The following is a 26,980-nucleotide window of genomic DNA, read 5'->3' as shown; positions in this document are numbered from 1 at the left end:
GTGGCATTGCTATCACTGCCCACTGCAGGGTGCTTCTGGGAGGATGAGGAGAGACCACATTGGTGAAAGTGCTGTGTAAGCTGGGGAAAGTGTTAATTATTATAAGATATTTTGGATGTAGTCAGATTAAGTGTCAGAGCATAGAGACACACTTGCTAATTTTTTTTTCTTGAATTCACATTCTCAGAACTGTTTCTAAAACAAGAATTCTAATTAACTTCCTTTCTTCTCTTTTTTTCGTTACACAGTTTTTTAAAATTATTATTACACTTGGCAAAATAAACAGTTGGCTATAGCAATCCCCCCCCACTGCCCCCGTTTAGAAATGTGAATATTTTCTTAGCCGATGGGATTAAGTTGTCTGGGAGCCAATGCCTGAGAATACCCTGATTCAGTTTGGAGTTTTGGAAATCACCCCCATGATGCCTATTCCCGTTACCAAGTCCCCTCAATTGTTTATCTGAGTAATTCTCAGCTATATATCCCACGCAGGCCGCTATCACCACACTTCACTCTGCAGCTCCCTTAGCCCCTTTGAGCCTCAAACCTTCCAGTGCTTCATAATTTTAATCAGTCACACCATCTTCAAAACAACGAATGGTATGTAGCCACAGCAATAAGGCAGGACACAGAAATAGCTGTATAACTTTAGGAGAAGGCAGAATTACTATTTACATAAGCTATCACTACCTACCCAGAATTCTCAAATGTATGAACAGAAAAGCATTTGGGACTAATGAGAGAGTTCAATAATGTGGTCAGACACAAAGTAACTACACTAAACCAAGAGCTCCCACATAACAGGAATGACCACTGAGGAAGTACACGATAATAGACATCCATTCTGAAATCTGTTTGGGTTCCTATAATTTTCCAGGTTCTGTGGTAGACACGGGACACACCGAGGTGAACTGAGCAAGCAGGGTTCCTGCTCTCACAGGCGGACATCTACTAGGGAGGCAGACAGTAAATGAGTACACGGCCAATAAAAAGAAACGATTCGGACTCGCCAGGAGCCTGCTGGTGGAGCCAGAGGGGCTGCGACCAAGGGCTGCACCCACCTTCAGCCAGGTGCAGGGGCCGGGCCTCTCTGAGCAGGTGACATATAAGACCTGACAGGGGCTGTGAGGGGCAGAGAGAACAGCACGTGTGACTCATGTACCTAGAACAAGCTAGGTCTGTTCAGGCAACAAAAAGGCCCAGTGTCCCCGGGGTGGCGTGAGCGAGCGAGGGGAGAGTGGCGGGTGGATGGGCGGGTTCAAGTCCGGGAAAGATCGCATCTGATTGGCTTTAAAAAAGGCCATTCTCGCTGCTGTGTGTGGGAAAACTGTCAGCAGGTTTGAAGAATATTTTTATCCGACTTCGTTTTCTTTCACTGCCCGTGGGCGGTCGCTGTCTCTCCCGTTAAATTCCAGGGGGAAACGTCTGATTGGCCAGGCTGAGAGCCTTCACCCATAGGGGGCCCACGGTGCGGGTGCGGGTGGGGCCCAGCCCTCAGCGTCTGCGAAGAGGGTTCCCTGCGTTTTCATTTCGCACTGAGCCCTGCAAACTAGGTAGCTAGGCCTGCACCCCTGGTCCGATCAGTGAGCAGCTCTGGCTCAAAGATCTGCTCCAGACTTTTTTCTTTTTTAATGAAATCGCGGTGAGCCGCAGGGTTGGTGTTTCGCCGGGGGTGGGGGGTGTGGTGGCTGGGACAGGGATCCTGAAGGATGACGCTGGTGCTCCAGCCCAGAGTTGCAGGCTGTGAAATCCGCTGCCTTCCCCAGTTAGGGCGCTGAATTCCCGCAGACAACACGTGTGGGGCAGGGGCAGGTCTTAGAGAGCTGCTGGGCCTCCGTGTGGAAAAGATTACAAAGATGCTGGAACAAAGGGGCTGCTCAATGAAGTGCTGGTGACTCAAAACATCTGGGCCCCCCGGGGGCCAGCCGGCCTCCTGGGCAGCGGTGGGGCCATTCCCAGGACTGCTCTGGCCAGTCTCTCAGGCTGCTGGGTGTCCTGAGAGGTCCGAGACTCTGGGAAGTGACCATAATGGGCAAAGAGGTGAGGTGAACTGAGCTGAGCATCAGCTTGTCTCTGAAAGAGGAAAGGTGGGTGTCCCAGGGGAGAGCTGGAGGGGAGGAAGAGGCAGTCTAGGAGAGAGTTAAGGGGCTAGTGAATACCCTTCGCTGGTTGTAAAGAAAGACAGAATGAAGCTTAGGTGTACGGATGTTGGAGCCAGTTGAACCTGGATTGGGTCTGGCTGTCTGCTCATCACTTACTGCCTATGGCTGCTTTCCAGGGAAACAGCAGAGCTGAGTAGCTACGGAAGCCGCTCTTGATCAGTCATCTTCGTGAGGTTGTTGCAAAGTGAATGAGGTGATACTTGCAAGGTGCTTACGTGCTGGCTACAGGGCAGCCACACACAGCGAGGCAGGGCACGGCTTCACGCCCCTGGAACTGCACAGTGTGGCCACCTGATAGCCATTAGCAGTGGCCGCTCATAAATCCCATTCCTAGTCTTGGATTGAGCTTTCTCATCTTCCTTAAAAACTGCACTGGTGACACCAGGGATTTAAACTCTGGCCGCACACGGGCATCACCAGGGGACGTTTGGAAAATACCGATGCCCGAGTCCACCCAGGGATTCTGGCTTAATTAGCCCGGGAGGCAGCCTGGCTTTGGAATTTTAAAGTAGTTCCCCAGGTAATGCCAATCGCCAGCCAATTTTGTAAACCAGGATTACAAATCAAGCTTCTTCGCTGGGGCCTGAGTGACTTCCGTCGAGTTGTTGGCCTCGCTGTCGTGGACGCCCCTGGTTGAAGCCACAGCTCTTAGCAGCTCTGTGACCTGGATGGAACCCTCCTGCTCTGTGAAATCGAGATGCTGTGAAGACTGGATGAGCTGACGTGCGGGGCAGCGGGTAGAGGCAGCCAGGAGGCGACAGCTACACGCAGTGTTTCACATGAGCACAACATGGGCAAATCCCTTAATATGCAGACTGTGGGACGGACCTCACATTTTGGGTGGGGTGATAATAGGTCGGAGGAGAGGTCGGAGATTGGCCTTGGTTCTTCCCTGGTTCTGCCGATGACCCAAGAGGTCCCACAGCTCCTCCCCCACAGCCCTGCAGGATGCCAGCCCCAGTCCAGACACGGCTCAACTGGGATCACTAACTGCTCCCCAGTGAGCTCACCAGGCTGCTGGGGCAGGCGGGGCAGCAGTTCCCTCGCCTCCCCACAGGGGAGCAACGGAGGAAAGTGGTGCCCATGGAGACCCAGGTCGCACTCGGTTCATCCTGAAAACAGCTGCAGGACCTTGGCCGGCTAGGCTTTACCGTCCCCTTCTTTCACCCGCCTTCCCCTGCTGGAGGTTCTGGCTCCGTCTTTGATGACATCAATGGTAACAAATGGCACCGGGACCAGAAAAGCAACATGGCTAAGGCAGATGTTTTGGAGGGGACAGACTGGATTTGAATCATGGCCACATCCCTTCCTAGCTGTGTGACTTTAGGCGAATAGCTTAACCTCTCTGAGCCCCTGTACAGTGGGGATAATAGCAGTACCTACTCACGGGGCTGTCTGGAGAGTAAAATGATACAATGTGGGTGATGTGGTTGGCCCAATGCCTGGCACAGTGGTGCTCACAAGGCAAACTGTGGTTCCCCTGACCCCTGTGGTGAGCATCAGCATTTGAAGAAAGCTCACTCACTTCCACCTGGACCTCACAATAGCCCTAGGGGGCAGCCAGTGCTACTATTTTATCATTCCCATTCTGTAGATGAGAAAATCGAGGCCCAGAGAGCTCAAGCTACTTGTCCCAAGATACACAGAATAAATGGCAAAACTGGGACCTGCAGACTCCAACTCGAGTGCTCTTTCTAATCACTCCCCTCCTCCAGGCGCACTATCTTTCGGTCCACAAAGTAGGTTCACATCTCTTTTCTCTCTCTTGGTACTCAAGAAACCCAATGAAGAGGCAGTGTGAGCCCATTTTATAGATGAGAAATGGAGGCTGGTACCTGGAGGACATCCAAGTCACACAAAATACCAGCTCTGGGCTGGGCAGACAGACTCCACAGGTTTTCTACCCACGGCCGGCCTTTGTCTGGGAGGGGACCAGCTGGGGCCTTCCCTCCCTGGGTGTGGGTCAGAGTCTACACTCCTCTGCCTTCCCTCCCTCGCCCTTGCTCCTTGTTGCTATTCAAGCAGCTGGGCTCAGCACACACCCACCGGACCTTCGCGCTTCACCATTTCACGAGGTGGAGGGGCAGAGGAGAGAGAGGCTTCCACAGAACCGCCGGCAGAGGAGAAAGAGGCCTTCAGTAAAAGTGACCGGCGTGGCCACCGGGTTTCCTAACACGCCTCGCTTTCCCCCTCCCTGTGGGGAAAGTGCCCGTTTGTATTTCACTGGCCGGTAACCAAAGAACCGTGTATCTGGGAGCCACCTCCAGATCTCCCAGCAGCCCCTGGCCTGGCTGCAGCCTCCCCACCCCATGAGAAAAGGACTCAAAGACGAACTTCCTGAACACTCTGCTTGGGGCCCCTCGGACCTCCCAGGCCCAGGGCTGGCCTGCAAGGCCCTTAGCAAGGCCGGTGGAGAGGCTGTGCGGCTGACCAAGGAACAGAGCAGGCCGGGCGTTCCTGCTGGCCCACCAGGGGCACGGTGCCACCTCTCCACCTGGCAGAGACCTCAGGGGAAAGGTCCTGGCTGGTACTTCCCACCAGCAGAGCTAAGTGACACTCGGGGTCCAAGCCACCGGGAGACACAGGTTTTCTGCCTCACGGCCGAAAAGTGACACAGCCAATCCCATAACGCCTGGCTTCTGGCCAATCCCAGACTTCTGGCCTCGTACCGCCAAACGCAAAAGCCAAGTGCACCTGAGAGGCAGGAGGGTGGCGCGTCAACGTTGCAGTGAGCCACATACCGTGCTCAGCACCCCACAGCCACATTTCATGAAGCTCCTACAACAGACTGAGGAGGCAGGTACTATCGTCATCCCTTTTTACAGACGAAGGAACTGAGGCTCTGAGGGGCCTTGTGATTTCCCCAGATCACACAGCCAGCAGGTGAAGGCGCCAGAATCTGAGCCGAGCTGTCGGATGCCAGACCTGTGTTCTCTCAGGTGCCACCCTGCGGCCTCCTGTCCATCAGCGACGCAGAGAAACCGCCACGCTGCCGCTGATGGATGTGGGCGAGTCAGACCCTGTATAAACTCAGATCCGTCTGAGGAAGACGATCAGCAAGAACGGAGGGCTGTATCCGCGTGCTCCCTCCACGTTGTCTCCTCTCTTTTCCCCAAGCCCAGAGGCACCTCCCCATCATTTCACAGATGGGGCAGAGCCTGGGTACCGGAGCTTAAATAGCTCCACTCCCCACAGCCCACCCCAGTGCTCTGGGGCTGCCCTCCTGACCCCGCACCTCCTCCTGGCCCAGCACCCAGGTCCCAGCAGGTGAAACAGAAGAGAAATGGTCTTACTTCTCTGCCCACGTCCTGCGGGAACTCAGACGGTGTTGCTGGCCTCCTCGCTCCACCTAGAAGTCCCAGACTGGCTGCAGGGCCGCCTCCTCCCCAGGGCGGTTCTTAAACCCCCGGGATCACGGGCCAGGCGGCTGAAATGTGCCAGCAAGTGAGGCAGCTTTGCATTCCTGTTTATTCTGGTATCAATAAAAAGGAACTGTTACTATAGTAACGAGTATTTCACTTGGTGCACAGCCACTTCCACAACGCGGAACACCGTGTCCAGGCCACACGTTTGAGAGACACAAATAAATACCTATTTTGTCAGATTGTTGCAGAATAAGAAACATGCCAAGCTTTGTTCTGAGTGAGGAGGCATTTCCGTTTCTAATGGGAGGGTCGGCAAGAGTGCAGCCAGCACCGCCTGGTGCAAGGGAAGCCGGCTTCCTGCTGGTGCCCCGGGCTCCTGGGGGTGAAGGGAGGGGGAACCGCCCTGGGTCAGTTCTTGGCCTCCCACGGGTGGGTCCAAAACTCTCTGCGCTTTATTTATTCGGTACCCTGAACTTCATCTGAACTTCAGATAAGCACCAACGGGACATCGCCCAGGGGAGTGTGGGGGAGTGGAAGCTCAGCCCCCCACCCCCCTGCGCCCCTGCCCCAGGTCAGCCCTGGCCTGGGCACCAGCCCCTTGGCAGGCACTGAGCCTTGGTTTCTGTGTTTGTGGAGAATCACAGGGTGGATGAGAGAAAACACGGATGAGATGACATCAGTGAAAGCATTGAGTCAATGCTCAGCAAATGGGGCTTTTCCTGCAGAGAGAACTGGACTCCGTGTGACCTGTGGGAGGGCCCCAGCACGCAGCCGTGGGCCCGGCAGGAAGTGCATGCCACCGTCCTGGCTCAGTGGGCAAACAAACGTGTGGATGCAAAAATAAGGAATGGGTGTTGATGCCAGAGGCCATCCCCTCGCAAGGAAGCTGGCATCTACCAGTTCAACTTGGCCCTCTTCCCACCTTTACTTTCTCAGAGGAGTCTGTCCTCTCTGGCCTCGATCATCCATTTAAACCACATCTGCTGAGTCCCGACTATGTTCCTGGCACTGCTCCCTGTGTGCATGGGACATGGTAGCTCTGTGCTCAGGGACCCTACATTCCAGGGGGTGGGGGGCAGGCAAAACATAAGGAGCCGAGAAAACGCTGCGCTTCGCTGAATGCTACGACGGGAGTAACTCTGGGTGAGGTGAGAGGGAGGGGCTGGGGCTTGGGAAGCGTGGACCGAGGTGGTGATGTTTTAGGGAGGCTGAACGGAGAGAAGGAGTCACGGCGTGAAGTCTGCCCACCTGGGAGAGCATTGCAGGGAGTAAGACGAGCGAGTGGAAAGGCCCCTGGGTGGGAATGAGCTTGGGGTGATGGAGGCGTGAGGAGGAGGTGGGAGACGGGGCTAGAGAGGGGCAGGGGCCAGGTCAGGCATGTCCCGGGAGCCTGGGCCACGCTGGCCCTGCCGGTGCCACTTAAGGGTCACAGGCTCTCCGGTAGAAAGTAATTTTCTGGAAACAATGAATATCCCTTTTTGTTTCTTCTTCCTAAATCCTGCTTCCCTTGAGGTACTTTGAGTGGCAGCCACCCCAGCCTTCCACTCTGATGTGGCTTCATTTCACTAAATTCTGACCAGGGGGACAACAGCGAAGTCCTTGTCAGACCACTCCTCTGCCCCTGGTCCCACAAATGCCTATTTATTTGGGCCTTTCCGGGGGCCCACAGTGATTTGCCTGAGCCAATCCCAGTGCCCGCTGACAGCTGGAGCAACACAAGGGGTCCTGGGGCAGGGGGACCGCCGACAGCTTCCGCTCCCACCTGGAGAAGACAGCCCCGGAATCCAGCTCCGTCCAGAGGAGACGCTGAGGGTTCCCATGCCAGCTCACCCTGCGGCCGACTTCATGTCCCTTTATTGGGAGACTCCAACGGTAGCCCCAGAGCAACCAGAGCCAAGTAGAGTTGGGTGTGAACCCCCCACCCCCTGAGGTTGGGTGCACTTTCCCCACTAAAGCTCTACTCACGGTTCAACCTGTTACAACCCATCAGGCTCCCCCACGAGACTGCCAGCCTGGGGCAGGGCCTCCCTATCCTCCTTAGCACGCCTGTCCCAGGCCACCCTGCTCAGCAACAGCACTGACTTCCCCGAGCTCCTCACAGCACCATCTTCTGTGTGCGATCGGTGATGGACCGTTTCCCCAGCCACACCCCATCGGGAGGAGAGCAGGCTACACCCCCTAACAGGATGCAGTCCATAGCATGCGCATTTATTGAGCTGAAAAGGTGTCCACTTCATGTTTGGTGAAAAATCAAAGTGCAAAACCACATGCATTATAACTCCCCCCTCCTCTTTCCCCAAAGTCAAAGTTAGTACAGTTGACCCTTGAACAACAAGGGGTCAAAGGCACTGACCCCCTGTGCAGTCAAAATTCTACGTACAACTTTTGATTCCCCAAAACTAATAGCCTACTGTTGACTGGAAGCCTTGCTGATAATATAAACAGTCGATTAACACATATTTTTGTGTTATCTGTTTTATACTAGGGGCCCAGTGCACGAATTCATGCACCTTGAAAGGAACTGTGGGCTTAGGCTGTGGTGGGCACAGGGGTGAGTCTTGGCCCATCCTTTGCACCCCTGCCTGGCCCCTCCCGCTGCGGCCCCCGGTCCCCTGTCTGCCATCAGTTCTGCTCCTGCTGCTGCTGCTCCCACGCACTGATGGCGTGGGCCCCGCTCACAACCGCTGACAGTGCAGAGCCATTGGGGCCGGCGCCAGCAGTGGGTGCGAGCCGGGCCAGTGCTGTCAGCAGGTGCAAGTGGTGGCTGCTGCCCCGATCGCCCCTTAGGAGCACGGGGAAGTGGAGAAGTCCTCAGGGGCAATCGGGGCCAGCAGCCACTGCTCACACCCGCTGACGGCACTGAGCAATCGGGACTGGCACCAGGCGCCGGCAGCAGGTGCAAGCGCCGGGTGGGACTGCGGTGTGTGGGAGCAAAGGATTTTCAGTAATCACCAGAGGCTCACCCCAATGACAGCGACTGGTGGCCCGCCTTGGTCTGGTGCCCCAGCTCACCTGCTCCACCAACCCGCCGCAGCCAATACCTGCCATGTTCCATGCACGCCCCCTGGTGGTCAGCGCACGTCATAGCGATTGGTTTTTTGGTTGTTCTGCTGTTCAGTCTATTTGCATATTAGGGTATATATATATATATATATATATATATATATATATATATATAGTATTCTTATACCTTGAAAGGAACTGTGGGCTGTGGGGATAAATAAATAGGTTAGAGATTATTACTCTAATAAAGTAGGTTAGAGACAAGAAAGTGCTAGTAAGAAAATCATAAGAGAAAATACATTTACAGTATTTATTGGAAAAATTTTCCTATAGGGAACCTGTGCTGTTCAAACCTGTCTTGCTCAAGGGTCAACTGCATATACATGGAGAACCAACCTGGGTGCAGATACCCTAACTAACCTACTAACGGAGGTCAGTTCTAGATCAATGTATCTCAAACATCATTGCCAGACGTCACTTAGAAGGAGGGGTGAGGTGGAATTACTGGGCCATTGCTGTATTAGAACCTATGAGGGAGGGGCCTAGGAGCCTGGATTTATATTTGGGACTTTGAGAACCACGATTCCATGGCATAAAATGACAAGCTCTTCTCCTTTGTCACTGTGTTTTGTAGTGTTTGTGGCTTAAAAAAGACAAGTAAGCAGAGACTTCTTTTGCTGTCAGAAAAAAGCAATAAAGAGAAGGAACATGAAAAAGAGCAACCTTTTCCAACTAACTGTAGCTACGGTTCACAGCTGGTTCAGCCATGTCGGAAAGTAGGGCCTTCTGGGAAAATGAACCTTTCAGCCGGTTACTCCACGCACCGGCCAAACTCAGCCCCAGGTGCTGCCTCCTGCCTCGATCAGTGTGGCTTTCCCCAAGGCCTCCCCATTCTGGGGGTCAGATTCAATCCATGGAGGCCTGAAGGGGATCCCAGTGCTGAGCACATCCCTCCACAGGTCCTCCCTGCCCCCCTGAAGTTTGTTTTCTGGAGAACAAGAGGTGCAAATGGGAGGGCAGTGAAGACCAGAGAGGCAGTGGTGAGTGGGAGCCGGCAATCTTCCTGCATCTACGGTGGGCGGTGGCTACAGCTGTCATTAAAAACTCCAAAACCCCCTTTCCTTTCATTTCTGCCCCTTTTCTCCAAGCCGAGAGGCGCAGGAGCAGTTAGCTGGGCCCGCAAACATCAGACAAGCAGTTCCCATGGCAACTCCAAACTTCCTCCCCAGCCCTGTATTCATTCTATCTCCAAGGCCACTTTTCAGCCTCAATGAGGGTTTTGAGAGCCACCCACACAACAAGCCTAGAATCCAACCTCCCCTCCCCCCTACATGCTGGGCTGAAAGGAATGGGGGAGGGCAGGAGCTTTTTGGCAGAAAAACTTGTCATGGGATCCACGAGAGATTATAAAAGTAATGAGAGTTGCCTTTACAACAAGTTCGAACTAGGAAGAATTTACCCGGTGGAGGGATTTCAAGCGTGAAAACAGGAAAGTGCAAGGGAGGGGGGAAGAACAAAGCCCGGTTTCAGAAAGCTGGCTGTCGACCCGGCCGAAATTAGGCAGTTAATCTGGTCTCAGCTGCAAGAAGGGCCTGGGATGCCCCACTCCCAGTGCATTTTAATTCACTTGTAGCCAGACAAGAGATGGACAGTGGATCTAGGGATGGGGAGAGGGATGTGAGTGGGGGTGAGTGTGTGTGTACAGAGGAACCTGGGCAGACCATCGCCTGTCAAGCCAAGCAAAGTTCCATGATTCCTGGCTGTGGGGTCGCCAGACGTAGCAAACAAAAAATATAGCATGCCCAGTTAAATTTGAACTTCAGATAAGCAATGAATGATTTTCTAGACTCTAAAGTATTATTGGTTGTGCGTCTGAGAGTCAAATCTAACTGGGTACCCTGTATTTACCTGGCAACCCTACTTGGCAGGGAGGGCTGGAGGCTCTGTCTGTGCCACAGAGACAGGCTTCCCTCCCTGCCAGGAACCTGGCCTGAGCTCCAGGTAGGATGCCGGTAGCCAACTGCAGGTGGACCTTCACCACAGCCCTGCACAGCCCACCAGGCATGGCCAAGCATGCGTGACCCCCCGAGGGGACCCTTCCAGCCCAGGGGGTCAGAGCCTGGGCTCTGGTGTCAGCACAGACACCACTCCTGGCTCCAGGCTGGGTGACCTGGTGACCTCCAACCCCCCCTTTCCTCACTAGGGGGCAGACATCCTTTTGAGGAGAGAAGGAGACACAACATGGCGGGAAGCCCTTCACACAGTACCTGCCCCGGAGTCTGGGCTCCAAGGCGGGAGCTGTTTTCTCAATCACTCACTGAAGAGCATTAAAGATTTTCATCCAAGTGAGAAAAGTGAGGTCAGAGACTACAGTCAGTGCAATCTCGGCAGTGAAGAGCAAGCACGCACGACCACGCACAACCTCTGCACAGCAGAGTAAAAGGAGACATCCCCGTGTCACCAGTGCCTGCTTCCGGTGAGTGGGATTCCAAGTGAAAGAACGTCCCTCTCTTTATTCTCGACTTCCCAAAATATTCATGGTGAGCCAGTATTATTCTAATATTAAGTTATTTTAAAGTAATTTGAGATGACAATTTTTCTAAAAGCGGAGTAGTACTTTTGGGGCATAAGTTGAGGCTACTGTATGAAGACACTGCCATCCTGGCTTTGTTTCTACGGTCCTGTCTTCCGTCGCTGCCGAAGGGGGATCTTGCCTCTTCACTGAATCCTCTCCCCTCAGTCCTACTCCTTCTCTTCCCTGTGAGACAGCCAGAGCAGGCAGCCCTGGGTTTGAATCTCAGCCCCACCCCCGATGGGCTGTGTGACCCCGTAGGCAAGTCGGGTGACCTTCTGAGCCTCGGTTTCCTCATGTTTAAATAAAACAGTGGTCAGTACATATTGGATGATTAAATGAACGACGTTCATGAGATGTACAGCATTTGGCAGGGAGAGCGGCAATAACAAGCGACCAACAAGCATTTGCCGTGGTAACTACTGTTCTCAGAAGGTGTGCAGGCTTTGGCATCCATGGACCCAAGTTTGAATGTGTTTTCTACCCTTTAGGGCAGTGATGGTGAACCGTTTGAGCTCGGCGTGTCAGCATTTTGTAAAACCCTAACTTAACTCTGGTGCCGTGTCACATATAGAAATTTTTGATCTTTGCAACCATAGTAAAACAAAGACTTATATTTTTGATATTTATTTTATATATTTAAATGCCATTTAACAAAGAAAAATCAACCAAAAAAATGAGTTCGCGTGTCACCTCTGACACGTGTGTCATAGGTTCGCCGTCACTGCTTTAGGGGGATAGAAAAGGTTCCTTAGCAGGGCCATGGGCCAGCAAGCTGCTTGTCCCCTCTGAGCCCCCGTCTCCTCACTCATTAAATGGGGGTGACAATCAGCGGTGACTCTGTAGGGCTGTGGAGGGGGCCAGCGGCCCAGCGCCCAGCACCGAGTAGGTGGCCCAGCCACAGGCCTCTGCTGCCCTCCTGGCTGCGTCGCTGTGTGTAGTACAGGTACCAGGCCAACACGTGTGGCCGGAACGACTCTAATAGGTCTGCTAGTTTGGCTGCGAGTGAAACATGCTACCTTTGGAGCAGCGGTTCTCAACCTGTGGGTCGCGACCCCTGAAAATACATCCTGCATATCAGATATTTACATTACGATTCATAACAGTAGCAAAATTACAGTTATGAAGTAGCAACGAAAATAACTTTATGGTTGGGGGTCACCACAACATGAGGAACTGTATGAAAGGGTCGCGGCATCAGGAAGGTTGAGAACCACTGTAAGGCTCTTGCTGCAGTTAGAGGGAACACAGCGTCTGGGACTGGAGCTGCGCCCTCCTCATCTCTGTGAGGAGCTAGGAACTGGGCCGGGACACTTGGGGAGAGCGCTCGGTGGGGGAATCGCCGGAGCTGGGATTTGAAATCAGATTCTTCTAATTAGAGAGCACCATCCCTTCTGCCTGCCTGGCGCCGCCAGATTTAAGACCCTCCCCCGGAAGGCGCCGCCAGCCCCGAAGGCTCGGCCAGCGCTCGCTTTTGGACTTGGAGAGCCTCGTCCCCGGGCTCCGGAGCTGTGGCTGCGCGGCGGGAGCCAGTCCCGGTGGGAAAGGCAATCGGTCCCAGAGCGACGGCGCCAGGGGCTAGCATCGCAGCGGGAAACCCTGGCCCCTCGCTGCCTCCCGCGATCTGCAGGCGGGACCGCTGGGTGGGGCGCTCCTCGCCCGCCGCAGAGGGTCGCTCCCCGGGCGCCCAAGGCCCCCGAGGCTTCCTAATCGCGCACCCCCAACCGGCACGGACTGATCTTCACCTTCCCCGAGCGTCACTTTCTAGCACAAAGTCCAGAAGGAAACGTTCCAAACGCTGAGTTCGGACCTTCAGCGTTTCCTTCCCTCTACATTCCCGTTTTCCGAATTATCTGTAAATTGACCACATATGACGCTGGCTTCGTTTTCCTAAATGAAAACATCTCTCATTGTCCTGAGCGGTAAAGTAATAGGTTTCCTTCAAATAAAAGGACAAATAGAAGAAAACGCATGTATTCAGCTCCCACCCTCCAAACGACCGCCGTCGCGTTTCCTGACGCATCTTTTCCTCCTGAAATGACGCGTATAGAAAACGGGTTCCTCGCCGTCCAGTAACTTGCTCTCCCCCCTCCTGCCCTCCCCCGCTAACCTAATATCCCCTGGACCTCCGTCCGTCCCGCGCTCCTTCCGGCCCCGGCGCCCGCGCCCCCGCGCCCCGCGCCCCCGCGAGTCTCTGCGTAAGGGACCGACCTGCCCAGAGAGGAACCGCGAGGACGTCTGTGGTCAGGACCTGAGTGCGAGCGAGCGACCTAGTGTGTGCACGCGCCCACACATAGCAAAACAAATCCCCAGAGGGAAGGATGTAGGAAGGAAAGAAGGAAGGGAGAAAGAAAAGTAATTAAACATAATGAAAGGGAGGGAAGGAAAGGGAAGGAGGGAAGCAGAGCACGGAAGGACCGAACGGTGCGCCCACCCCGCCCTCTTCGCGCTCCTCCGAGACGGAGGCGGGGAGGGGGCCTTGCTCGCACTTACCCGACCTGAGCAGCACCGCCCGGTAGAGCCCGGTGGCCTCGGCGGGCACCCGTGCCCGCTCGCCCAGCCTCTGCGCCATGCGCCCGCGCGCCCGACAGCGGAGCCGGCACTGCGGGCGGGGAGCGCTCGGTGCAGCGCAGTCCCGAGCCGGCAAGTCTCTGCTGCGGAGGCCAAAACCCCGCCGCGGGTCAGGTTACCGCGGCGCTGCGGCCGCCGGGCGCGGAGGCGCCGCGGGGGAGGGACCGGGAGCCAGGGCAAGGGTAGGCATACCCCGCCTGCAGCCGGCAGGGCGCGGCGGGTAAGCGTCTGGTCTGAGGACCCCTGGGCCCGCGGTCCCAGGTCCAAGGCGAGAACCGGGTGTCCTGATTCCCAGGTGGTCTCCCACCTCCTCCACCTCTTCCACCTCCTTCCCCTGGCCGCTGGCCTCGCTCAGTGCTCGAACAAGCAGGTGTGGGGTTCTGAGGTGCCATCCTTGGGATCGGAACCCAGCGCCACCAATTCATAGCTGTGTGACCCCACGATTCAATTACCTAATCTCTCAAAGTCTCCATTTTCTTATCTGTAAAATGGGTACTTAATCTCACAGGGTTGTGAGGGTAACTGATATATCTTAGAACAGTGGCTAGCACGGAACGAACACTATATACTGGGGTGGGTGGCACTGAGAAGCAGGGGACTTCACCAGGGAAGAGGGCTGTGGTGGGAAACCTGTGGACTGCGCAAGATTGATTTCTCTGGCTTTGTGGAATCTTTAACAGCAGAGATGGGAGGACCAACCAAAAGAATCTAAAAGTGAGGAGGCAGTCGTGACCGGTTTGGCTCAGTGGATAGAGCGCTGGCCTGTGGACTGAAGGGCCCCAGGTTCGATTCCAGTCAAGGGCCATGTACATTGGTTGCGGGCACATCAGGCGGCTGATCAATGTTTCTCTCTCATCGATGTTTCTAACTCTCTATCCCTCTCTCTTCCTCTCTGAAAAAATCAATAAAAAAAATTTATTTTAAAACAAATAAAAGTGAAGAGGCAAAGTCAACCAGGCGTGTTTGGAAGAGACTGTATAAGAAACTGACAGTGTTGCTTATCTACTGTGTTGGGTGCTGTGCTCTCTTCCAAAACAAAAAGCAAACGTTTACTGTGTGCTTTACGTCCTATTTTGTTTCATCTTCACAGCCCTATGAATTAGCATCTGTTAGCCTTCCAGTTTTGCAGATGAGCAAACTGAGGCTCACTGAGGTTAAACAATTTCTCTGCCATCACAGAGTGTGGAGCTGGGATACAAACTCAAGTGGTCTGACCCCAGACATGGGCTGCTCTGTTCTCTCATGGACTCTTTACAAAAGCGCTGAAGGGCAGGTGTTGTAGATGAGATCATTGAGACGCAGGGGGTGAGGTGACTGGCTCCTGCTCATACAGCCAGATGGAGGACCAAGACCCAATCCAGTCTCCACCCACACACTAGTGCCCCCCAAACCTACAGACCCCCTGGAGCTGTCCAGGGTACTGGATGGCATCTGTGAAGGCTGCGCCTGCGTGGGCCAGGGGATCCTGAGCTGGCTGTTGGGGCCTCTGCCACACAGTATCACCTCCATCTGCCTCTGAGTCCTCTCCAGCCTTGGAGCCTGCCAGGCCATCTGCCAGCAAAGCCCTCTCTGGCGGGCCCTTGGCCACTGCCCAGTCCCAGCTTCTGCTCTGATTCAGAGATCCCTGTACTTCTCTGATCCTCAGTCAGCACCCTGGGTCCCAGGGACCAAGGGACACACTTGGATCTTCAGGGACTTCACTGATTGGCCAGACTGACCATGCCTGTCATCAACAACCAGCCGCCATGCGTGCCAGGCACCATGCCAGACATTTCGCATTCTCTATCTCATATCCATTCTTCAGAGGATGAAGTTGCACTCAGTTTACCATTCATCTCATTTTATCCACTCTTTGGTAACGTATGGTTATGGCCCTTTTAGAAATGAGGAAATAGGCTCAAGTGAGTTGCCCAAGATCCCATAACTAGTTAGTTGTGGAACTGGAATTTGAACCCAGACGGCACCAACGCTTTGGCTGCAGGGGGAAACCAAGCTGGGATTGAACAAGGTGGGGGTCCAGGAAAGTTGTGGCTAAGGAATGTGCGTTGACAGCATTCCCAGAGGATTAACTGGGTTGGATTCATGCCCCCCCCCCCCCCCCGGGATCCTAGGTGGATCTGACTTACCTGAGCCCTTTAGTCTCTGCTTCTCATTTTCACTATGAAATATGGCTTGGGGAGAGTATTCTTTCTGTGAACAGAAAGCAAGTAGGCGGAGGTGAGCCCCTCTGTTCCTTGGCAGGGGAGGAGTGAGGAAATAGTCGATGTCCCTGAGTCTTTTGACTACAGAAAGGACTGGTCAGGGTCAAGATCCTCCTACTGTCCACTCATACTATTCAGAGAAACACATTACTATGTCCTCAGAGTGCACATGTGTGTGTGTTCGGGGGCATTTATGAGACTCATGCCCTTTTTAAAAAATAGATTACTTTTTAGAACAGTTTTAGATTTAGAGAAAAATTGAGAAGATTATACAGAGAATTTCTTATACCTCACACCCAGTTTCTCTATTATTAATATTTTACATGTATGTAGTTGTACATGTATGTAGTAGGGCACTTGGGTACAATTAACGTACTAATTTTGATATATTATTAATAATTAAAACCATGTCTCCTTATGCATCTCTCGGCTCTGACAGTTTCTCAGACTCTGGTTTTGATGGCCTTGACAATTTTGAAGAGTACTGAGAGTCATGTCTTCTTTATGTTGGGACCTTATCCACACAGTTCCTTCTTCCTGGCCTGCCTTCTCCCCACCTTCCTGGCTAACTCCTTTTCCTTCAAGGGTCAGCTCAGAAGGCTTCAGGGTTTGCTTTTCAAGGTCAGTTCTTGGGCGCCTTCTTTTCTCCCTCTACACCCATGACTTTAAAAAGAGCTCTAAGCCAAAGATCCCCAAACGTGTATTTCCAACCCAGACTTTCACTGTGAGCTTAAACGCTGTCCAACAGGCTACCTGACATCTCCACTTGAGAGTCTAATAGGCCCAACACGTAGTGGCCCAAAGAGAACACTTGATCACTCGAGCCCCAGCCTGTTCATCCCCTGGACCTCCAGCTTAGCAAGTGGCTCTTGGCCCTGTCACTCAGGAGCTGGGGGGTCTGCCTTGCCCTGTTTTTCTGAAACCCACAGTCCTCCGGTCACCGAGGCCTGGTGGGATCACCTGGGATCTCTTCAATCCATCCACTCCTCCCGATGCCTCCACCCTGGCCAAGGCCCCCCCCCCCCCCTGCCCCCCAGGCCCCGGCCCCGGCCCCCATCGTACGCCTGGATGCCTGCAGTAGCTTGCTCTCCTTCAGGTCATGGTCCACATAAACTTCAGAGCAAGCTTTTAAAATGTAACTCAAACCCTGACCCTGTACTATTCAAAGCCCTTCAGTGCCTTCCTTTTGCACTTGGAACCAGACTCGCATGCCTTCCCCTGGCCTTCAAGGCCCCTGCAACCTAGACCCTCCCTGCCAGCCTCTCAAATCTCATCCATTTGTTTCTTCAAATGTTCAAGGGCTCAGGATGCTTCAGTGAAGAAAACAAAGGTCCCTGACCTTGTGGAGCTGACATTCTAGTGGGGGAGAGAGACAGTAATGAATAAGTGAAGTGGATAGTATGTTAGAAGGTGACGTATTGTGGAGCAAAGGAAAATTAGAGGCGGGGGTGGGGGAGTCAGTGGTAAGCAAGGGCCAGTGTGGGACAATAAATGGCTGCTCAGAGTCCCGCTGAAAAGGTGAGAGGTGAGCACTAACCTCGGAGGAAGTGGGGGGAGTTGGCCAAACAGATTATCTTGGGGAGGGTGCACAGACAGAGGGAACAGCTAGAGCGAGAGCCCTGAGGCTGGAGCATGGAACAGCAAGGTGGCCAAGGTGGCTGGAGTGGAGGGGACACAGGGGCAGCCATCTGAGGGAAGGTCAGCGAGGAAATGGGGCTCCTTTCCCCCACCTCCATACTCCAGTCCCAAGAACTACTGGGGCCCAGCTGGCATGACTCAGTGGTTGAGTGTCAACCTATGAACCAGGAGGTCATGATTCTATTCCCAGTCAGGGCACATGCCCAGGTTGCAGGCTCAGTCCCCAGTGTGGGGTGTGCAGGAGGCAGCCGATCAATGACTCTCTCTCATGATTGATGTTTCTATTTCTCCCTCCCTCTCCCTTCTCTGAAACCAATAAAAATATATTTTTTTAAAAAAGGACTATTGGGTTCCCTGAAAGCCATGCTGCCTCTCACTCCTGCTTATACACAGTGGTTTCTCTACTCAGGAGGCACTCAGCAGCTCGGCCTGCTACTCCTTACCCTGTAGGCTGGGCTGCAATGCCACTTCCTCAAGGAGGTCCCCTTGATCAGGTGCTCCCGAAGCACCCCGGACTTCCCTGATATTCATATTCACCACCGAATTATGATGGTCTGAGCCCCAGCTCCTCAGCTAGACTGTTCTTGCCTGTTTGTAACTGTCTCCCAAGGGCCTAGTCTAGAGCTGGGCTTGGACTGGATGCCCAATAACAATGTACTGAAAGAATGAATACAATGAGCGAATGAATGAACGCACTCACTCGGGGAGCTCTGGGCTATGTAGGCAAAGAGGCCGCCTGCTGCCTCCCCAGGGAATGCTCAGGGTGGGTGGAAGGGCCTGGGGTCCTGATGTTTTCCCGGGGTGCTCCCACTTTGAGCTCTGCTACGGAGGAGGCCATGGAAGAGGGAGGGTGTTTTCTGGGCTTTGGCCAAGCCTCTTTTGTGTTTTTTAACAAAGGGATTGAGAGGACCAGTAACCTCATCTGTGAAAGCAAATTCCAGGACATAGAAAAAGGACCTGCTTCAGAGGGCTCTGAGGTGCTCCGGGTTCTTCTCATGTCTCCCCACACAGACCTAGGGAGTGGGGCTGGGTCCCTAGGGCAGCATTAGCATCACAAAGCCAGGACTGCAGAAGGAGCAGCTCCCAGAACAACTGTGCCTTGCATGACCGCACCCCGCACCCCCCCAACCCCCCCCCCCCCCCCCGGTTGCATGAAAGACTCATTGGGAAATCAGGTCAACCTATGTCCAGTAAGATCTCAGTGACCAGAGGCCTCTGTCCCTTTAATGACTGGAGCTTGGTGAGGAGAAAATGCTCACTTGCACACAGCCCCCTGTGAAGGCGAAGCTAATTTGAAAAGCCACCTGGATCTTTGCTGACGTATTACAGGTAATTGATAGTCTTTTCTAAGGACTGTGCTGTGAAATACGGCCAATCATTTGTTCTCAGCGTTTAGGGATTGGAAGATGCTGGCTTAGTTATAATTTTGGTCTGTGAGAGGTAGCACACACAATACAATACCAGAGGAGATGCTATTGTATATTGTACAATGGACCCAACTATGTCTGCACACAACCCAATGTTGGCTGAGGCCAAAGACATTTGCATTTCTCCTGTCCTTCCTGTGGCCACCGCCTGCTTCCTTTTCATGCCCCGATTGTTGAGGAAACGTTCTCGGGGTTGGACCTCGGTGATCTTCCATGAGTCTATCCCCTCCTCTTCTTCACTTTGCTTCTGGAGGCTGATGCCTCTATTTGAGACGCGTCAAAGAGACCACGGACCCATCACACATCCTCCTTAGTCTTCCCTACAAGATGCGTGCACCAAGGAACACATATGGGACCTGGCTTTGTGTGTAAACGTTTAACAACTGAGGTATAGCACACATCCATAAAGTGTACTCATTCCAAGTACGCAGCTCTGTGAAGTGAGCCATATGTGTTTACCCACACAACCGCTCCAAGGTCCAGACACAAAGCATTCCCAGCACCCCAGGGGGCTCCCTGTGCCCCTGCTCAGGCACTGCCCACCTTCTCCCAGAGTAAGCGGTATTCTGCCTCCCATCATCATAGACCCACCTCTGTGAAGTTCTAAGTTCTAGAACTTCATATAAGTGGAATCATTAAACTTATTCTTTGGAGTCTGCTTTCACTCAACAGCATGTTGGAGATTCATCCATGTTGTTGCCTGTATCAGCAGCTCATTCTCTTTATTGATGAGTATGCCCCATCCCACGGTGTGGTTGTCTGTCTTCCTATGGATGGACATTTGGGTGGTTTCCAGTTGAGGCTCTGACTAATAACGCGACGCTGAGCATCGTTCTAGGAGTTTTTGGGTAAACAGTGTGGTTTCCGTTGGGCGAACACACAGCCGTGGAATTGCTGGGTCATAAGGTCGGTGAATGTTCAGCTATGGTAGATACTGTCAACAGTGATTGTATCAGTTTACGTGTTGTGCTTTTGATATCTTCACAACATAGATTTCTTTTTTTGAAACATTGAGGTCACTTCTGTGCACAATGCCTTGGATTGGTGGTGAAGACGCAGGAGGTATTAGCAAAGTTACAGCTTATGAACTTAGATGGGCCCGAGTTCTGACTTCGGAAGAGATGAGGTGGGAATCTGAGAGTGTTTGTCCTTGTAACCTGGAGTGAATCAGAGGGAGGAGTGTCTCGGGTGTCTTTTTCGCCCCCCAGTAAATTGTAAACACTGTGAGAACAGGGACAGTGACTTATTCAGGGGTGTCTTCAATGTGTAGCATAGTTGCTGGCACATAGGTGCCTAGTCAAGGAAAACCAACTTAATAATTATAGCAAACGTCTATTGAGCATGTCCTATGGCTGAGCATTGTGGTGAGATTTACCCCTAGGGTCTCACTAAAGCCTCATAACGGTCCTTTGAGATTAGGGAGGAGTGAGGTTCCTGAATCAGAGATGAGGAAGGAAGCTGAGCCTGGGACAGGTTAACAGACGGCTGACACGCAGCAGCACTGCAACCAGGAGGCAGTCTGCCTCAGAGCCTCGCTCCAGGTAAATAGGTAAATCGCCCGCTCTCGCTCTGAAATCTAATACCCGCCCATTTTTCCTTTGTTCAACATGTCTTTTTTTTTTTTTTTAAATATATTTTATTGATTTTTTACAGAGAGGAAGGGAGAGAGATAGAGAGTTAGAAACATCAACCAGCTGCCTCCTGCACATCTCCCACTGGGGATATGCCCGCAACCAAGGTACATGCCCTTGACCGGAATTGAACCCGGGACCCTTCAGTCCGCAGGCCGACGCTCTATCCACTGAGCCAAACCGGTTTCGGCAGTTCAACATGTCTTATACACCCAGTGTTGCCTCCCTGTCTCTGGGAATCTTTATGGATTTATCATGTCCATGTGAATTCCCATGCGCATGTATTAAATTTTTATTTTCTCCTGATAATCTGTCTCTGTTAATTTGCTTTTTAGCCCAGCCAGAAGAACTTAGAACAGTGATGGCGAACCTTTTGAGCTCTGCGTGTCAGCATATTGAAAAACCCTAACTTAACTCTGGTGCCGTGTCACATATAGAAATTTTTTGATATTTGAAACCATAGTAAAACAAAGACTTATATTTTTGATATTTATTTTATATATTTAAATGCCATTTAACAAAGAAAAATCAACCAAAAAAATGAGTTCGTGTGTCACCTCTGACACGCGTGTCATAGGTTCGCCATCACTGACTTAGAAGGTGGGAAGAAAAGTATTAATAAAAAAATATCCCATTCACAATGTGTGTGTGTGCACGCATGCATGTGTGTGCATGAGTGTGTGGGTAGTGGCAAGGGGCTGCACCCCATTTCACAGAAAAGGGCTCTGAGGTTAAGGAACTCCTCTCTGTGGAGTCAGCTGGGCCAGCCTCCCCGCCAAGCTAACTCTTAAAGCCAGAATGTTTTTCACATGGACCCATGACTGCTGCCACCTCCTCCTGTTCCCGTTCCTGAGCCCAGTGCCGCCGGGTGTCACAGGGCTGCCCTTCAGCCCCTGCCTCAGCTCCCCATTCTCACAAAGCCACCGTGTTGTGTGAGGGACAACTGCGGCCTCCCTCTCTTTTATCTGGGGGACAGAGAGACCCAAACCCTGAACTCGTTCCTTTAAAGTATGGGGCACTGTATGGAGCAGGCGCCAGCCCCTGCGACTTGCTCCTTTCTGGGGTGCGCCTGCATCGCCCTGGGGTTGCGTTCTCAGCGGAGGTGCGGTAATGAGCGCACCGTCCCCATCAGAGGAAGCCGCCTGATCCCGGTCTCAGGGTCTCTTACTGTGTCATTCGTGCCAGCCCCCTGGGACTCACCCCCAAAGGAAACAGAAGGCGCCTCCCTCACCTCGCCTGGATTTGGTGGGTGGGCTGTTTAATTCTCCTTAAAAGCTTGTAAAATAGTCCGCACAAGTAATATATAAACCCACTGCTGCTTTCAACATTTGGAACAACCCAAATGCATGTAAATTTATTTTTTATTTTTTATTCTCTTGTCTTATTTTCGCATGTGAATTTAAAAGTGGCCTTTCTCCTCACTGTACGCGCCCCCCCCCCCAACACCCCTTCCCTAGTGTAGTCACTGTCTGGTGCTGTGTGTGTACGTGGTCACTTTTTTGCAGCGTGCTCTTTAAACGCTGCAGTATGTCTTGTAGCTATTTCTGTGTCAACACATGGAATCCACTTCACTGTGATCAGCAGCGTGTAATCCCACAGGAAGCTCCAGTGTCCCTGTGCTTGCCTCTCTGCGTGGATGTGAGTGCTTCTCTCGGGCAGACACTGTGAAGTGGAAACGCTAGGCATGTATATAAATTCTAGTAGATGCAACCAAATTCCTTCCAGAATGGCTCTATCACTTCACATGCCCTCCATCAGCATCTGAGGTTACTGGACTGTCTACACTCACTCACCCTTGGTGTCATGCATCTTTACATTTGTCTACCAGAAATGAATCTATGGAATTAGAAGTCAGGATTAGCTTTTTTTTTGCGGGGTTGGGGGGGGGGGTGGGCAGTGGCTAGTGGATGGGAAGGGCACAAGGAGGCTTTGGGGTAGTGTTAATGTTCTGTTTCTTAATCTGAGTAGTGGTTACACTGATATTTTCAGTTTCTCAAAACTCATTGAGTGGTACACCTGTGATAGGTGCACTTTTCTATATGTATGTTATTCTTCAATAAAAAGTTCAAACTATTTCCTCCCTCCCCCAATCTGATGAGCGACCAAATAGCATCCCATGGTCATTTTATTTTGGAGGTTGAGCCTTTTTCTGTTGGTACACTGGCCTCCTGGGTTCCTTCCTGAATATTTTACTCCTGGGTGTTGGGAGAGCTCTTCACCTGGCAGAGGAACCCCCTTTTCAGGAGGGGAGCAGGGCTGGACCCTCTGCGCACTGACTAGATGCTCGTACGTTCACAGCGGCCTTTCAGGGTAGGTGCCATTTACCCCTTTTTACAGAGAAGGAGGCGGGCTCAGAGTGGAGAGGTGACCTGCCCAAGGTCATGAAATTGCCTGCCTGCAGAGTCCTACCCTCCTCGCTACCCTGTAAGTGGCTCACGTGACAGGCATTGGGCTAACCGTGCCAACGGCATGATCTCCAGGAATCCTTGCAACTGCCCAGTGAGGGAGCTAAACTGTGATCGCATTGTATAGATAAGAACACGGATGCTCGGAAAGGTTACATAACTTGCTCAGCTCACCCCATGAGTGGAAGAGCAAGGTTGGGGCCTTCTGCTGGCTCTAACGCTGTGACGGGGCAGTGCTATCCAACAGCATGTCCTGCGGTGATGGAAATCTCCGATGTTTGTGCTGACAATTCAGTAGTCACTAGCCCCCGGAGAATGTTTAGCACTTGAAATGCAGAGCTAGTGAACCAAAGTGTTAGTCTTACTTAATTCTAATTAATTTAAGTTGCTTGTATTGGAGAGGGCAACTCTAAGGGGTCAGGTCAGGCGGAGCAGCGCTGCGGGCACAGATGACTGAGCTGCTGCCCTCGTGGGAAACCACCCAGCCCACCAGGAGGGACCCACGGGGGAGGTCCTGGCAAAGCGCCCACACAGTCAGCTCTCACTTTGGGCACCAGAACCACGCCCGTGGGAAGAGCCAGGGCTTCGTGCTCACACGTGGCCTCAGCAAGTCTCTTAACCCGTTTCCTCAGGTATAAAATGCTTTTAAAGATGAAATGGGAGAATACACAGACTTGGCATTCAATAAGCTGCTTAGTGGTCATACTCTTACCACAATTGCTTTGATGGAGTACGGGCTCACTTTTAAGCGTTTACGTTTTTTCATTATATAATGGTAAAGCATATTTATGGTAATAATTTAAACAATGCCGATGGGTATAAAGCAGTGGCTCTCAACCTTCTGGCCCTTTAGATACAGTTCTTCATGCTGTGACCCAACCATAAAATTATTTTCGTTGCTACTTCATCACTGTCATGTTGCTACTGTTATGAATCGTCATGTAAATATCTGATATGCAGGATGGTCTCAGGCAACCCCTGTGAAAGGGTCGTTCGACCGCCAAAGGGGTCGTGACCCACAGGTTGAGAACCGCTGGTATAAAGCCTGACCTAAAACTCTCTAAATACTTTACCCCCTCCCAGATGAAACCATTGTAAGTAGTTTCCTATGCCCTCATCCAGGATATGTCTCCGCTTCCACAAACACCTAGAACAATTCCAATCGACCCTTTTGAAAGGCACAAAAGAGACCCCACTCGGTGCATTATTCTTCAACGTGCTCCTGTCACTTTAAGAAATCTCGAGGGCATTTTCCCACACGTGCAGGTTCAGATCTACCGCGGTGTCTTCCTGTTTGCACAGGGCTTCCCGGCGAAGGCCATTCATGACTAATTTTGCAGGTCCTTCCTGCTGGACCTGTAGGTTGTTAACCACTTATTTTGCTATTGCGAGTGATGTTTCAAGGAGCACTTTACACACGCCCTTCTGTTCGTGGGCAAGAGCACTCACCCAGACGGGCTGTTTTTGCCAGGAGAGCCCCTGGGGCAGTGGCTGGGGTATTTTAAACCGTAATAGATCCTTGCACGTGTTCAGTGTCACTGAAAACCTCTCAGGAGCACTGAACTTTAAAGGAGTGTTCTAGGGTGTTCTTCTGAAGACTCCTTAAGTCATGCTGGCAGTCACCCCTGGAAGGTATTTGTTGGGTGGGTGTGGAGTTCTGGAGAAAGCCGATTTTTTCTTTCAGCAGCTCTGGTTTCTAAAGTCTCTGTGGGGTAGGGATGTGGACAGGGCCAGGAGAGGGGACTTAGCCAGGGGGCATCTGCAGGTCACGGAACCGATCCCCACTAACCCCAGCTCTGGCTGGCTGCTGGGGTCCGAGGGCCAACACTGTCCTCCCTGGGAGGCCGACCCAGTAGGAAGCAGGGCTTTGCTGCTTGTGAAATAGCACCCCAGGGAGCCACAGCCTGGGGCTCTGGAGGGGGGTGGGGAGGGAGGAGACACCCAGAGGGCCTCGCCAAGGACTGGACAATGGCGGGTCCCAGGAGGTGAAATCCAAACGGCCCACAAACGTAAGAAAAGATGCTTGGCCTCCCCAGAAACCAAAGAAAGGCACACTCGGGCAACAATGGAGTATTATTTTTCACCTATCAGATGGGCAAAGATTAAAACAAAATGGTACCTCGTGCTGGAGTGCTGATGCCCAGTGTGGGTAAGTGGACACACAGGGGCACGCGTGGAGGGAGGGCCGCTAGCAGGAAACTCAGCTTTCTCATGTCGCTGCTATCCCACCTCTAGAAATGGCTTAGAGGAAATAACTGAACAAGTGCACAAGGATATGTGGACAACGATGTGCATGATCCGGCATTGTGCATCACAGCAAAAAGACTGGCCGCAAGGCAAATGTCCAGAGGTAGCGAACTGGTTAAATAAGCTGTGTTATCGCCAAAAAATATAGCAATCTATGGCTAAAATTGATGCTGTAGACTTGTGTTTACTAACATGGAAGATGCCCACAGAAGTGGGGAAAAACAGGTTGTAGAATAGTATTTGTGGTTCTATTTTTTGGAAACAAAATTGGTTACATGTATTATTACATATGTAGTCTTTTGCTCTAGATTTATAAACAATATATATGTTTGCATGCAGATATATGTGTATATGTGTGTCTATAGATGTATATAATGTGAATTTATGTAGTAAATGTTTGGAAGGACATGAATGAAAATCTCAGTGATTATATTTAAATGGTGGGAAATTTTTTCATTCATTTAGTCATTAATTCATTTTTGTAGTTCTTTAAGTGTCCTGAGGGTTTTTCTTTTTGGCAATGAACCTGCATTGCTATCATAATAGGAAAAGTAATGTGTTAATATTTTAGTTTAGAAAGCGGATGCCGCTGTCTCAGCTGTAGTAGACAGTCTAAATGCAAGACTGTCCCAGCTCTTGTCTGCTTTAGAAGTCCCTCCGATCCCAGGACTGTGGTTACAATAGTGACGATGAAGAGAATGAGGAGGAGAATGAGGTCCATGCATTGAGCACATACTGCATCCAGGCCTTGGCTGGGACTTCATGCGATTCTTTCTTTGGATCCTCACAGTGGCCCCTCCATCTACTCTCTGTGTCACATTGGTATCTTGGCTGACAAGCTGTTCCAACTTGGGGTTTTGAAGAAGGGAGCCACAGAAAGCCTTTGCGTTTCTGCAGAGGCCCCTGAAGGTTGTTGGTAGAGCTGGTTGCTAGGAGACATTTCTCAAGAAAGGTTCCTTTGGAAAATGAGCTCAGGCTCTGCCCACAGACCCAGGTATTACTCCTGGGAGAGAGACATCCCAGCATGTGTTTCCTGCCAGGTGTTGGAAGTAGGTCTAACTCCTTCTCTGACTGTCTTTTCTGGGCCCCAGCTTGGAGCGCATCCTGGCTGGAAACGTTTCTGTGCGAGACAAACTCAGAACCCTGGGGACAAAGGGCCCTTTGGGATGACCTGCCCGCTCTCCCGGTCACATAAACGGGGAAACGGAAGCACAAGGAGTTGGGAGACTCACATAGTGAGTTAGTGGAGGGGTCCTGATCCGTCTTTCTCATTACTGCACAAGGCAGCCGCTGCCCCGAGTCCTGTATGGTGAGACAGCAGGAGCTCAGCGTGTGAGGACTGGCTGCATTTCCCTTTATTCATCTTTGGGTTTCAAAGCCTTTGTGGGGGACAAATGATTACTTTGCTCAAATGGAGATGAGCAGCTGACGTTTTTAGGCATCTACTATGTGCCAAACCGGGGGTTAGGGGCTTTAGCTTCGTCACCTGCTAAATCTGACCTCGGGACTATCTTGGGGTCAGTTTCTACTACCTTTTTTTTTTCTTGACTAAAGACCACATTTTGTTGTTTCTTTGTAGGTCTAGAAAATTTTGATCGTATACGATATGTGGTATGTGACGTATTGTAGAGACTCTGGAATCTGTTTTCTTCTTCTGAAGAGGATTACATTTTGTTTTTGCAGGCAGTACAATTACTGGCTGATCCCTTTGAAATCCCATGGGCTCAGTTTTATACTTCGTTAGGGAGGATTCATGCA

General features: G+C 51.9%; 1 protein-coding gene across 4 annotated transcripts in view; it reads right to left on the bottom strand.

Annotated features, from left to right (window-relative positions):
• FAM107A (family with sequence similarity 107 member A) overlaps window positions 1–26,980 on the bottom strand; it is a 52,233-nt gene that overhangs the window by 6,342 nt on the left and 18,911 nt on the right. The window contains exon 1 of one of the 4 annotated variants that reach the window (XM_036331732.1): window positions 13,596–13,777. The exons of 1 other annotated variant lie outside the window; for it this stretch is intronic. In XM_036331732.1, the coding sequence (XP_036187625.1) occupies window positions 13,596–13,674 (79 nt within the window). In that variant the 5' untranslated portion in view covers window positions 13,675–13,777. Of the gene's footprint in view, window positions 1–5,455; window positions 5,616–13,313; window positions 13,333–13,595; window positions 13,778–26,980 lie in introns of those variants that run through there. 2 more of the 4 variants (XM_036331735.1, XM_036331733.1) reach the window with 2 other exon arrangements.

Source organism: Myotis myotis, unplaced genomic scaffold (genome assembly GCF_014108235.1).
Source record: "Myotis myotis isolate mMyoMyo1 unplaced genomic scaffold, mMyoMyo1.p scaffold_m19_p_13, whole genome shotgun sequence".
In the NCBI taxonomy this organism is placed as follows: domain Eukaryota; kingdom Metazoa; phylum Chordata; class Mammalia; order Chiroptera; family Vespertilionidae; genus Myotis; species Myotis myotis.
This window is presented reverse-complemented; position numbering and strand designations above follow the sequence as displayed.